General features: G+C 43.2%; 1 protein-coding gene across 1 annotated transcript in view; it reads right to left on the bottom strand.

Annotated features, from left to right (window-relative positions):
* Positions 1-14,353, bottom strand: part of LRP2 (LDL receptor related protein 2) — a 141,942-nt gene that overhangs the window by 92,090 nt on the left and 35,499 nt on the right. The window contains 7 exon segments of the mRNA XM_081023121.1: positions 773-901; positions 3,144-3,263; positions 3,837-3,980; positions 5,015-5,131; positions 5,973-6,086; positions 6,200-6,310; positions 13,150-13,266. Of these exon segments, the coding sequence (XP_080879247.1) occupies positions 773-901; positions 3,144-3,263; positions 3,837-3,980; positions 5,015-5,131; positions 5,973-6,086; positions 6,200-6,310; positions 13,150-13,266 (852 nt within the window).

Raw genomic sequence — 14,353 nt, forward strand, 5'->3', positions numbered from 1 at the left:
GGTCAATATATAACCAAGACCTAATCCCACCACCACCAATTTATACAGGTAACTAACTATTATCGCAGAAGTGCCCATATGGTTACACATTGTAGAAGAAGTCACATAACTGGTGTAACATGTAAATTGGGTCTCATTCTCTGGGAGAAGATGAACTAGTACACATATTTAAAGTGCCAGGCAAAAATTATTCGTTTCTCTTTGACGACTTTCATACTTTAAAAATATGTGCATTGTGTGCAAACCTGTCCAATTTAAAGCACGTTTAAGCATCACCGATTTCTGTTGTGGAGATAAATGCACATTTAAGAAAGCTGCCATATACAACTGGTGCATCTAGGTCTGACTGGAATTTCTTTCTGGAGATATAATAATGGAATGTGGAACCTTCTGCATGCAAACCATAAGTTCGGCCACTGAGCTATGGTCTTGTTTAAACCTCTCCCATCTAAATCAATGGCACTTAGAAATCCTTCAAGGCGGGGGGGTGGTGTTTGTTTTCATTACTTGGTGAAGGATACTGGGGGGACTTGCTGCCTGGTCTTCCAGCAACAACTGGCTAATAGGTAAATAAATGGTGCAGGCAGTGACAGCAAAGTGCTGGGAGGCCTTGCAAAACTTTAAGCATCCTTGCATTACACTCAAGGGCATTCCATTTATCACAAGCATGTAATCGGCTTTCCTTTCAAGCACCTGTGAGATGACAAGATAATGTTAGCTTTCAAAGCATCGCTCAAGGGAGAAAGATCAGCTCCCAGAGCTACTGGCTTACATGAGGTATTGGCTCGGCAGTGGCGGTGATGCTCCAAGACGTAACCTTCTGCACAGTGACACCGATGGTGGCCAACGCGGTCTTCGCACACTTGGTCACAAATGCCCCACGTCTTGCAGTCGTCAAAGTCTGTAACACAGACAAGGTTGCAAACATTGCCAAGCACATTCTGTCCACAGAATTCTTCACTTTCTTTCTGCCTATTTGCAGGTACACAGATGCACATGCTTGCTTACTAACAGAAAGATGCCCATCCGATTCAGATGTTATAAACGCATGCCTCTTCCGTATTTTCCAGAAACTTAGGTTCTAAAAATACCCAAGACTTCTGAGAGTATTTTGAGTAAGGGGTCCACAGGACACAGCAGCAGCAGCAGCAACCACAACACCCAGCTCCTCTTTGTGGTTGCATTAAGTTTCCATTCTCCTTAAACTCACCCCAGACTGATGCCCATCTTTGGAAAACCGCTGCCTTGGCTAAAATGTGGGCCGCCATTTAATAAAGATGACACACAGTAACTATATGAGGCAGCATGTAATGCAACAGGTAGAATGTTGGTTTTGAACCCTGGTTTCAAGTTTCAAGTTCAAGTTCAAACACTGGCTTTTGCTGCCCAGCCATGAAACAAACTGGGTGCTCTTTTGCCAATCACAACTCCTCAGTGCTCAGTCTACCCTGATCAAAATGAAAAAGAGATATATCAATTTATATGCTCAAATGCTTATTCAAACCAATCCCAAGCACTTATTTTACAATAAAAACTCACAGCAACTCTAAATTAAATCAGAGGAAAATTAACTTGCTCTGTGATTTGTGAAAACCACCTTTCTTAAAATGATGGGGATCGCAATGCCAGTAGCTACGAGAGACTTCACAATATCATGCTTTAGCAGAAGGGATAGGTCTCACCAATTTTTTTAAAAACAATTGTGTGTTTTTATTAGGGGTTTCTCAGCTGCACTAGAATCTTAACAATGAAGCAAATCATCTAATTTTTGTCTTCTGACATTTCAGAAACCACCTTGAAGCCAGACTTGCCTCTTATTCTCTCATCTCAAAACATTTATAACAGGAGCAAGCAAGAATCAGATTATTGACACTAATTTGGACTCGGCTTTCAGCATTAGAAGCTTAAACTCCTCCATCTCAAAAACTGTAAGGACAACTGAAATTGGATTACTTTGCAGGTGAATGGCTTTTCGTTTGCTGTCTGAGTAAGGCAGAATGAAGAACAAACCAACAGACAAAGGTCTAGTCCTCAGGGAGGACGGGCTTGTACCACTTTAGATAGGGAGGCTCCCAAATTTGCATACTCCTTCAAACAAACAAAATTATCCACACATAGGAAAAATAGGCTGGCAGGAAGAAGAGTGGACTGAACCCCTTCTTCTCTGCTAGCTAGTTTTCTGAATGGTGGAAGAACATTCAGCTGTCTGAGCAACCCTCCTTTCACCATCTATAGTCTGAAGTGGTACTGTCAATATGCACCTTAAGAGAACTAGGTCAAAAGGTAATGGAGAGGATTACACGACCTTATTGTTCTAACTTATACCTTTAAGCATCACACACTGCAATACTCTGCCTTGTCACGCATGCAGAAAGCCCACTGCTTTCACTGGGGCATCACCATATATATAACTGAAGACAAGAGTAACACAACAAGCAGAAAAAAGCAAGTAGAAAAGCACGGGCTGTGCCATACATTGGAAAGCAAGCTACCATTTTTCTTCTGCTGCATTCGAAGGTCCCATGAATTACCTGTCCCATACCTGTTCAGATATGGGGCACAGCTCCAGTACTAACACAGTATCCCTGTCCAACAGAAATTCACACCACCAGAAATGCATTGATCTACTATTTGGCAAAATGCAAGCTCAACCACCCCATTGATACTTGTCAAAATGGTCTTTACTGGGAATAAAATGATTTAAATCATTCATGCTTCGCGGCATCTGACACAGCTTGTGTACCTGTATGTTTCTGGAAAACATTTCTATAGATTATGAAGAAATATCCTGCAATCAGATGGTCACTGGTGTTCTTACATTCCCATCAACAAAACTATGAATAACTTGGAAAGCATTATAAACATCTCAACAGGTTCCACATTAATAGGGGTGTTAAGCAAAGTTTTGCTGAGATGTGTCAAGTAATGGTTATAAAACAGGCAAGCTTGAAGTTAAAATGCATGAAACTGATTGCTATCAGGTAATCAATGGGTTACAAAAGCTGAACCCGTGGGTCACTGTAACAAAAGAAAAAATGGGTAGTAACAATAGCTTTAGAAGATTGAAAGTTCTTAACATCCATGACAATTGTGGGGAGGAAGTTAAGAGATGGACGATCAATATCTCAACATTCTTCACTTACCAATGCAAGTGCGGCTGTCATTGCTGCTGATTATGTATCCTGCAGGACAATAGCATGTTCCTCCAGAAGGGGAAGAGTGACAGCGGTACTGGCAGCTCAACGCCGCACAGCGAGATATGTCTGCCAAAAACAAAGTCATTTTGAATATCGCCCTTAAGACACAGTATGAGCAGCTTGGTTCTGCAGACTGAATCGTCAGGTATTTTGTCACACACACAAACACACACACAATATCTGTTTCAGCAAACAAGGAACAAATGGGGAACCTTAACTATAAGCCAATGTGTGCACAATGCAAAGACATCACTTGGGAAATGCAGTCATTTTGCACCATGAGCTCATCCAACAGCTATGTTCACAGGCCCTGTCAAACACAAAACTACTAGTGTGCAATTCAAGCTTAGGAATCGCACCCCAGTAGTTATGTGTTGGATGATTCCAGGTAAGCATTCATCTTAGGGGACTGCCACTGATCTCCGTAGACAAATCATACTTAAAATTACTGAGCCAACTTTTATGTAGAAGAAGCATTGCAAAATATCAGAAAGGGTGTCCCAGACTTTGTGAATGCAAGTTAAACGAAGTCTTGCTCCCTTTTCTTCTTTGCAATACTAGGTTCTCAGAGATGAACCATAGTTGCCTAGATGGCAAGACTGATCCTTCCATACACTTTTGCATGTGCTATTTACTCACTGCAGTGTCTGCCTGCAGTTATGTTTGTTTCATCTTCTCTGCCTGGGCAGTCCGGAGTCCCATCGCAGACTTTGCCAATTGGAATACACTGTCCTGACAGAGGGCAGGCCCATTCACCAGGGTAGCATTCTCGATGCCCGCTCTCTAAGGAACAGAAGAGAGAATCATTACACAATATCAAATAGTATTTCAGGTTTGAAGAAGCATTTGTTATTTTGAGGGGTGGGGTTGTCATTAGCTATCTGAGCTGTAGTATAACTAGAAAAGCCTCCATCAGCCAATCTTTTACTTCTTTCTGCCTCTCTCTTTCAGCTTCATGGTACTTAAGAAAACAAACTTTTCTATTATTTCCAGAGACCAATTCACACATTACGCAGAAATGAACCTTGGTTTGCCAACAAGGCAATGGCTGCCTCCAATCACAGCTCCTTGACATGCCCGCTTGTAAGATATTCCATGTTTGCAAATCGTTATCACCCATAATCACTCAGATATGTATGTTGAAATGTAAACTTAAAATGCTCTAACTGCAAATCTACCAAATCAAATGGATGAAGTGACTTCTGTTTCTTCAGGGGGGGAAACAGTATGGCAGAATACAGACTGAATTTTAAAAAGACTGAGAATGTGTGTGTAATGGTGGAACTCTTACTGATTTCAGAAACATCTGTCAAGTTGAACAAGGAATAAGTAACTGGGATGGCATATAGGGCCTCATGTCTTTCTGCTTTAGGACAGCCTATGGTCACACTATTTTGACAAATATGTCTTGGGTTCCACATACATATCTTTCTAACTAGGAATTAGACCTTTCTGGCCTATTATGCGTTATGTGGCAGATATATTTTTTTAAGGATCTTGTCCTTTAAGTGTATATTATGATTTCATCACTTACCACATTGTCCCACTAACGCACCCTGAGTTTAAACAAAACCTCTGATATTACATCTTGAGTGCCAAAGTGCAGTTGAGGATTGATACATCATAGTCTAATGTTCTGGACTGAACTTGGTAACAAAAGCTACATACTGCTTTAAAAATGGACATTGTAAAAGGGGTTGCAAAAATATGGCAAATTATCTTCTACCTGCATTCGTATAAATCATCACCCAGAAGGGGCAGGAAAGTCACATTTCCAAATGTCACTACTTTTGAAGCCAGTTTATTTCATTGCTTACCGCATCCTATTTCATCTTCATTATCTTCACAGTCATCATCTCCATCACATATCCAGCTCTGATGAATACAGCGACCACTTGGGCAAGTGTAGAAATTCCCTTTACAAGTTGCATATGCTGAGGAAGAGAACAGCAAAAAAATAATAATAAAGAACTCCCCATATGCCAAACTTTTCACACTACCTCCCTGGACTATAGACATATGTACATGGAAATAAAACTTGCTGGAGCAAGCTCAGACCACCAAGGTTTCGTGCACAATGCTTTTGCTGCCTTCTTAACTTCTTTCTTTTCTACCAAGCCTGCAAGCAGGAGCATGGACATCTGAACTGGATGAAAGCAGTAGAGCAGAGCAGAGCAGACCAGGAGGGGACCCACAACCACACATTACAAAGGCAGGAGAAAGACTGTCTTTAGGAAAGAAGCAGAGGTACCTTCTATCCCAGCCCCCAAACAAATCTTCCTTCAAAGAATCTACCTCCAAGAGCACAGAGTGGAAAACATCCCCAGTATTTCTAACCTACCGTAAAGCAACAAGTAGGAAGAATTTTTGTCCCATGTTACTGAGCTTAGCTATGTTGACAGAGATATGTCCCATCTAGGGATTTCAGTAGCGGGGCATCATCAATCTTCAGTGTACATGCGCGCGCACACACACACACGTTTGAAATGGTCCAGGTTTGAGTGAACCTGCTCCACTGCGGTAAAACTCACAGGTACGCTGTCCAATATTCTAAACAGTACATTTCATGCTTAATTCAAGCTCAGCCTCTAGGCCAGGTATGGGGAAGCTGTGGCCCTCCAGATGCTGTTGAACTCAAATTCCCATCAGCTCCATCCAGCATGGCCAGTTATCAAGGATGATGGGAGTTGTGGTCCAACAGCAACTGACGAGCCACAAGTTCCCTATCTCTGAGCTGTAAAGTAGTGAAAGAAGCCCAAGTGAAGACTGACGTACTGCAAGAGTTTTCATCGCTCCTGTCTCCACAATCATCATCGTGGTCACAAACAAAGGCTCGGGGTATACATTCTCCATTTCCACACTGAAACTGGGCATTGGAGCATCCACGAGCTGAAAAGAAGGACAAACACATGAACATGGCCTAAAAAGAAATGCCAGCATTTTGGTTATTATGATCAAGCACACCAGTTGAATCCTCCATGGTGTGCATATGCAGTACTTACTGCAGTTGGTTTCATCAGAGGCGTCTCGGCAGTCCACATTGCCATCACAGCGTTGGCTTGCATTAAAGCATGCTCCATTGGAACACGATAGCTGATCACACGTTGGGTACTCTGCAAGGGGAAAGATGCTTTACTCTAATGCATCAGAGGAAACAGTTAGGCTATACATCAGCAACGGTGGCAGATGGACTGCAGCTTCCATCAGCCTCAATCACCACGCCCTATGATCAGAGATCTTTGGAAATTGTGGTCCATCATCATCTAAAGCAGGCATAGGCAACCTTCGTCCCTCCAGATGTACTGGACTACAATTCCCATCATCCCTGACTACTGGTCCTGTTAGCTAGGGATCATGGGAGTTGTAGGCCAAAACATCTGGAGGGCCAAAGGTCGCCTATGCCTAATCTAAGGGCCATCTATTCCCCTCCCGGCTGTTCATTATGTCACTTAATTTTGTTTTCCTTGTTGCTTTGTGAGACATCCGTCTTCGTCCTTCTTTGCCACTGAGCTCTTGAATCATCCACCAGTTTTCCCAAGACTGTAAGAAATCTATGAAGTCCGCTTGGGCATTCTTTACTTCTTCCCCAGAACCAAAACCAACCCAAGACATTTCACTGTCTGTGACGGAGCAGCAAATGGCAACTGAGGCCAAGGTGTATGGTATCCAAGGCCAGTCAAGTTATTCTAACACTTAATGGCAGAAAATCACCCAAGCACTTCTCTTCCTCCCTGGCAGAAGATATAGAACAGCAATACATTAAATAACTAGTGATTTGCTAACTAACAAACAGCAAAATTTCACAATGCTCAAAATCAGCTGCCCGAGGCAGCAACCTCACTCTGCCTAATGGTAGGGCTGGCCCTACCCAGAACAATCCTAGGAAGAGTTTGGGGCAAAGTGCTAGTACACGCACTCACTCCTACTTCTCTCAGCACCACAAGGAAATGTGATTGACCAAATGGAAGATCTCACAGTGTAGGATCTCCTCTCACCAACGAGTTTAAAATTTCTTTAAATACAGCTCCCCATGTTCAGATGACTGGGGGAATTCAGATGTTGTCATTCACTTCTTATTTCTGGTTCAAGCTTTGCAAACAAAGGGTACCTGCAACTGCAGAGCTGCAGAACCTATAACCACAATAGCATTGTTTCCCCTTAATCTTTGCCATAGTTCATTAACTATTACTATTTTAATTCATTTGAAGATTTTTATTTCAGATTCATTTTTAAAGCGCAGTTTTTTGTTCCAACGTTTCCTATTGTCTTTCTAAATCATTGTCTAAATGAAGCAACCATAGTAAAACCTTATGAGCCCAGGGCAGGATAATCATCAGGGACAGCTGGTCATTAGGGGCTAATGGGATTAATCTTGACAATATTGTAACAGCTGCTAGCTGCTCCAGAGACAGTGGCACGTATATGTGGTGTTGTAGACAGTGCCGTTGAAATGCTTCATTAACACATTCTTCGGCCAATCTTCAACTTGGTGTAGCTGAGGGCTCCAGCTACTACAGCATGAAAACCACCGGGAATGCTCAACATGCCCCCAAAGTGGAAAATGCCAGCAGTGATATTCCTTTGCCATTGATGATGCTTGGATTTGTGCCTGGTCCTAGAGACTATCTACAGCAGCAGGAGGAGGAGGAGGAACAAAACACCGACGATTTCAGCAGCATGCACCAGCACACTATGCGTCAGCCATAGTTAATTTGGGCATCAGTTGGCATTCTGATTCACATAGCAAAAATGTGTTGGCCCAACCACAGTTTCCCTACAGTTTAGCAGCACAGCGCAGAAGCAAAATAGTAAGTCATAGTTGGTGCATTAAGATGCTTGTCCATAAAAATGGCAAATTACAGGTGTCAAGAAATCAGGTTAGGGTTGGGTTGTATGGAGGCAGAATGTGTACTTTCCTGAGCTAGTAGGATGCATGTAAGGTAAGTCTGAACAGGACTGTAATAATAGCTGCTACAATCTTCAAAAGACCAGGCGTTTTAGAGTTTCAGAGCTTCAGCTGGGGTGGGGAATAGGGTTGAAGCTTGGTTACATTTTGTTAATAGGAAAGCATGAAAGAAATATGGGATTAAAAATGGCTCCTATAAAACTAAGGGAAACTTTAAGTGTAAGGCAATTAGACCCACGCTAATTTCCGTGCTTTCCTTCTACATTCTTCACAATGGTTTTATCTGAAATGTTCTTGAGAGAGAAGCCAGGATTCTAAATCAGAGCAATGCATTTATGTAAGTGGAGAAAACCATTATTTTTATGAAGCAGAAACACTAATTAAATGGACTGGAGCTGAAACACTGGTCTGATGTTTATCTTAGCCTTTGCATGGGTAGTTTTTTCTTGCTGTTAATCCCATTAGCAGTAAAATGGGCTGTGGCCTTCGAGCTGCTTGTTCCATTTTACTTTGCCTGTAACTGCAGAGCATTGTGCATTTGACCAATCTCTTAAATATCATACCTCATTCAGAAACATTGTTTATCTCCTACACAGTTAAACCTCCCTCCAGCAATGCCAATTGCCAAATAGAATAAAGGCTCTTCAAATTCTGCTGGAGAAACCAAATTCTGTATGTCTTCATTTTCAGAGTTGTTTCAACAGCAGCTCGTTCCCTTAAAGCTCTCCTCGTCTTTATTGGGTGACAGTATTTTCGTTCATGGGTCCCATTCTTTAATTCTGACTTCAAAGCACTGCTATTTATCTTCACTTCTATTGAACATTATAGCTGAACCCAGTCCACTGGCTTTTGCAAGAGAATTTTATACAGAAGCTAGTCACAGGCAGTCACATGCCTCATGACATTGGGGACATTTTTCTACAGGGATTTTGCAGAAGGGGTGTACGTTGCTCTATTAGTGAACCCTATTAAATGGCCTTGATGCATCAATAAATCTGTGCAGACAGATCTTTCCAGGGCTGAAGATCCTGCCACATGAAAGATTCTTTGAACGGAGTGCGGTACAAGAGAGCTATGAGGGGCCCATATTGTTTGTGACTTTATCCACATTGTATGCCCTCCAAAACATTAACACACTTTTGCTATTCGCTGCCATTAGGTTTCCCATAATCAGCGCAATGCTCCTATTTTTAAGACCCCGCACTAACAGGCACCTCCCTTCTGTTGATTAAGAAGGTTTGTCAACACCAACCCTTTAATTAGTCATAATGACTGTTGCTGAAAGATATGAAGCCTTCCCTCAGTCCAAGGCTGAGTCTACCACTCTGTAACAATCCCAGGATTTATTGGTCCAAGGATTACTAAACGGAGATCAGGCATTAACCCTGGGTCTCCCACACTGCTGTGCGAAACTAATCACCTTAAAGCAATGACAGGCCCACTTAACTGATTTGGCTGGGAGTGGGCTTTAAAATTAAACAGAGTACTTTTGAACTTTTACACTTTAATTTTCGTGCTTCACTGACAAAGTTTAGCAAAAACTACAGAATTCAATTAAATCCACTGACTGAAGCATAGCCAACCCGGTGCCCTTCATATGCTGCTGGACTACAAAGCCACTTCTGACGTCTGGAAGAGGTGGTGTTGCGGGCTTCACGCCACCAACACACGGGCGGAGCTGGCTTCCAGCCCCATGTGAACAGGGGAATCCTCGGGCAGCGTCATCTCCCAAGCCAGCCAATTGGCTGGCTTGGGGGGGGGCGTGCCTTGTCTCATTTAAGGCAGGCGCGGCCCCGGGATCTCCCTCTTTGGGCCCCCGCAGCTGGTAAGGTTTTCCCACCCGCCCGCCCTTTAGGTTCCCTTTTGACCTTGCTATGGACCTCGGTTGGTCGCCGTTAAGGGGCCTGGTAGGAATTTTTTCCACTTGGCAAATTGGCACCGGCCATTTGGTTTTTCACGTACCTCGTAGCTAATCATCACAATTCACTTGGTTTTGGCGGTTAGGTATTGGTAGGGGTATTGTTATGCAGATCTGTTGGGGGGGGGAGCGCCATCACCTCCCCCAAATATTGAAGGGTAGTCCGGTAAAGGATTCCGGGGCGTTGCCTCATCCAAAGCCTATGGAGGTCAGGGCCTAAAGCACGCCCCCGATAGGTGACCCTGGGGGAGTCCCTGGTTGATGTGCATCAGCAGGGCTCCCCCTGCTGGTGTTAACCCTTCCCGGTCTTCAAGCAAGCAGGCTGAAGCCGGACAGTCTGATAGGACCAATGCCTAAGCCAATACCGCTCTTTACCTGTAACCAATAAAGTTGTGGCCTAATTTCACCCATTAACCTTAAATATCTGCGTCATGTGTCTTTATTTCTGCTGGTGGGAGGCGGGAACTCGCCACGCAACTCCCATCATACCTCACCATAGTCTATGCTGGCTGTTGCTGATGAGAATTGCAGTCCAAAACACCTGGAAGGAACCACAGTGGCCGAATTCTGCTAGATAAATGAACTGTCTCTAAGGCATGTTGATGAGAAATCGTTCTTAGAACTCACAGAAATGGTGAATGGAAATCATTACTGGAGATTCATTATTGACCAGAGGGAAGAAAAACCTTTATCACAGGCCTATGAGAATATCAGGGCAGGAAGCAGAATGTGGTAAGGAAGGCAGTAGAGATTCTGCCCATTCATAATGCATCTTTCAGAAGTTCCACAATTAATAGTTATGTTCCTATAGACTACCTTTGTCTACAGTTTTGGGAAACACAGAGTGGTTTGTCCAAACTAACATCCTTAAGGTTCCACTTTTGGTCTAATGTACGTATGTAAATTGTTTCACAGAAATACGACACACAATATTGTTGTTGTTTGTCATACCCACTCTGGTAGTTAACACTGTTGCATAGGATAACACGGGGCCATAATGAACAATAGGCAATAAGGCATGGTACTCAGAGTCCATGTTTAATAAGCAAATGATGCAAGCAGATGTCCACGATTACACTGTAATCCCCATAAGCTCTCTGCTGCTCGTTTCTTTTTAGCCTACTCTTGTCATGACTAGCTGGGCTGACCCTCATTTGTCAATCAAAAGGGTGAAAATCATAGATGGTGTGGAAACAATGGGAAAGAAGTTAGTTTGGACACATCCACCCAGAGACTTAATCATTGAGAAAAGAAGAAACAAAAACATGCTTTCAAGTAATCAAGTTTTCCTCTACCAAAGGCACATTAAAAACTGTTTTCTCCTATAAAGGCCACACTTGCCAAGATATGAAACTTCTTTCCAGCCCTAGTACTTGGCTCCTTAAACCACTGGCATACTCATAGTCTTTAGCGCCGATGGCATACTCATAGTCTTTGAGGTTGTCTGTGGTTCTGTTACATGGGGAAATTCCAAGCTGGCTTCTCTTGGATGCCATTTATTCCAGTTTGTGTCTGAACCGCTTACCGTTTTGGATACGTTATTGATTTTAGCGAATGAAAGGGGTAAAAGGCTGCTGGCTCATCACAAATGCGATCTTTCCATGTGCAAACCATTCAAATGTTTTTTGCCTCATAGATAAAGTTGCAGAATATTCCAATCCGGTAGGGAATTGGCTAAGGCAGCCTTACCCAGCCCTGGGTCTGCTGATGTTGTTGGGCTACCACTAACACCATCTCTGAGCTTTGGCTGAGGATGATGGGGGTTGTAGTCCAACAACAGCTGGAGACCCAAGGTTTGAAAATGCTGAGCTAAGGGGATGAAGAGGACTACTTTCTTTTCCAGCTTGCCCTCCCAAGTACTGAGGCCAGGCTATATGTTCACAGTGGTTCTAAAAATATATATTAAATACCACTACAGATGAGTTTCAACTTCTAGCTTCAGCTGTTTTATGGATATCACTTGTCACAGATGCAGAACTCATGGCAAACCCCATCTTCTATGTATGAAATGCTATCACCAAACACTACAAAAGTGGGTATCAAAACAGGAATGGCAGGTTGATGTGGCTGGTGGCTCACCACCTGACAACCACAGGTTCCAGCACCCTATGTTTACTTTGGCCTAGATTTTGTTACCTACTTCCGGAGAAAACAATATGTGGTTATGTCCTAGGCAGGTGGGGGGCACCTGCCTCACAACCTGTTTCATGGCAAAACTAATTCACTCTCAATATCTGTCAGCTATGCCAGAAAAGCAAACTGAGAGTAGCTTAAAAGTACAATAAGCATCCCTTTGAAAAAGGCAGCCTCAGACCTGTGTTATAATTAGCCTTTTCTTACACAACAATATCATTCAACAAGGACCCTTCAAGAAGGACTCTACACAGTGACAGCGGACACAGCAGGCTGGTTTTGCTCCTGAAACCCACAGTCTCTGGCTCCTATACACCTAGTGCTTTAGCACTTCTACATGACTCCCAGTGCCTTCGCTCAATTTCTGTATCAAACTGCGAAAGAAGCATTTCACTTTCTGCAGCCCAAATAAAAGGTACTTGATCTTCATTTGAATAACGGGGTTCTTTGACATGTTTGTTTTACACCCAAAAGTCTAAGTCCATAGATTATGTCAAGGATGGGGAAACTGTGCCCCTCCAGAATATGTTGCTTGACTACAACTCCCATCATCCCTGACCCCTGGCCTTGCTGGTTGCAGTTGATGGGAGCTAGAGTTCAACACTATATGGTAGGCCCCACCTCTGGCTGGTGTCCCCAACTGCATATACTTGTTTTTCCAAATCAAACTGCTTATGCTAACTTTGGGCTGTTATCTCTTTGTTTAGCATCAGAAAAAAAGAAGGGAGGGAGGGAGGGAGAGGGAGGGAGAGATTCTTACAAACCATACCCCACAACATAGCAATAATTCAGGTAATAAGTCTTAAAACAATGTAGCTGTTATAAGAGCATCAACACTAATCCATGAAAGAATCTGCAATGAAATTTTGATAACAAGAAGCATATTGTGGCCATTTCTGTCCATCAACAAACCTCTTAATCTTACAAATTGATTAAAATGCCAGCGAGACAAGGGATGAAACCAAATCTAGTGCTAAAGATTGAAAAGTACTCACGGCAGCCTCTCTCGTCTGTTTCATCTGTGCAGTCTTTGACTCGATCGCACCTGTATTCTCCTGAGATACACTGTCCGTTTGTACATGTAAACTGCTGACTGGAGCATGTTCGCCCAGCTGCAAAACACAGTTTGCTTAGAAGTGCATCACTTATATAGAGAGAAAAAAATATTACTTTTTTTGTTTGAAGCTGTTTCCTATCTCTCTCTCTGTATCCTTTTTTTTTTTTTTTTTTTACTTTATTCTATTTTCTACTATGTATTTTGTAAAATGGTTTGTCTGTCTGAGGTGGCAGAGGCAGTTTTCATCTACGCTTGATATTGGGTGCCATTTTGGATCAAGATGGCAGACCAAGCCATTGCAAACAGCACAGATTTGGAAGGCTCTGAATATACTGTTGCCAAATCTGGTGTGATGGTTCCAAACTGTGCCAATCCGGATGCCTCCAAAGATGCACTGTCGCCCAATTTCGTGTTATGCTTGCAAACTCGATTCCTTTATGAGGTGGTCCAAGGACTTATCAGTCACTTCTCTCCTCAGTTTTATCACAAAAGATAAAACACCAGCTGGAGGCGCACCTGCTGCCACCATGCCTACTGCAAAGGATGCCCTGCGAATACTTGAATTATGTGTCCTCGCTCTCAGAACAAAAACTGAACAGGAAAAAACAACGCTGTCACTATGGCTGTGTTGTATGCAGATGGATTCACTTTGAACATTTCAGAGCCTTAGAAGGGATTTGCAGTCAGATTTCTCATGAACAAATCCAAACCAAGTGCAGTTGGCTGCAGCCATTACTTATCAACTATCACTGATAATATCCTTCAGTCATAAAGGTAAAGGTAAAGGGACCCCTGACCGTTAGGTCCAGTCGCAGACGACTCTGGGGTTGCGGCGCTCATCTCGCTTTACTGGCTGAGGGAGCCGGCGTACAGCTTCCGAGTCATGTGGCCAGCATGACTAACCCGCTTCTGGCGAACCAGAGCAGCGCACGGAAACGCCGTTTACCTTCCTGTGGGAGCGGAACCTATTTATCTACTTGCACTTCATGCTTGTGAACTGCTAGGTTGGCAGGAGCTGGGATGGAGCAACGGGAGCTCACCCCGTTGTGGGGATTTGAACCGCCAACCTTCTGATCAGCAAGCCCTAGGCTCTGTGGTTTAACCCACAACGCCACCTGTGTCCCCCTTCAGTCATAGGAACC

Source organism: Podarcis pityusensis (genome assembly GCF_964106645.2).
Source record: "Podarcis pityusensis genome assembly, chromosome: 1".
Taxonomy (NCBI): domain Eukaryota; kingdom Metazoa; phylum Chordata; class Lepidosauria; order Squamata; family Lacertidae; genus Podarcis; species Podarcis pityusensis.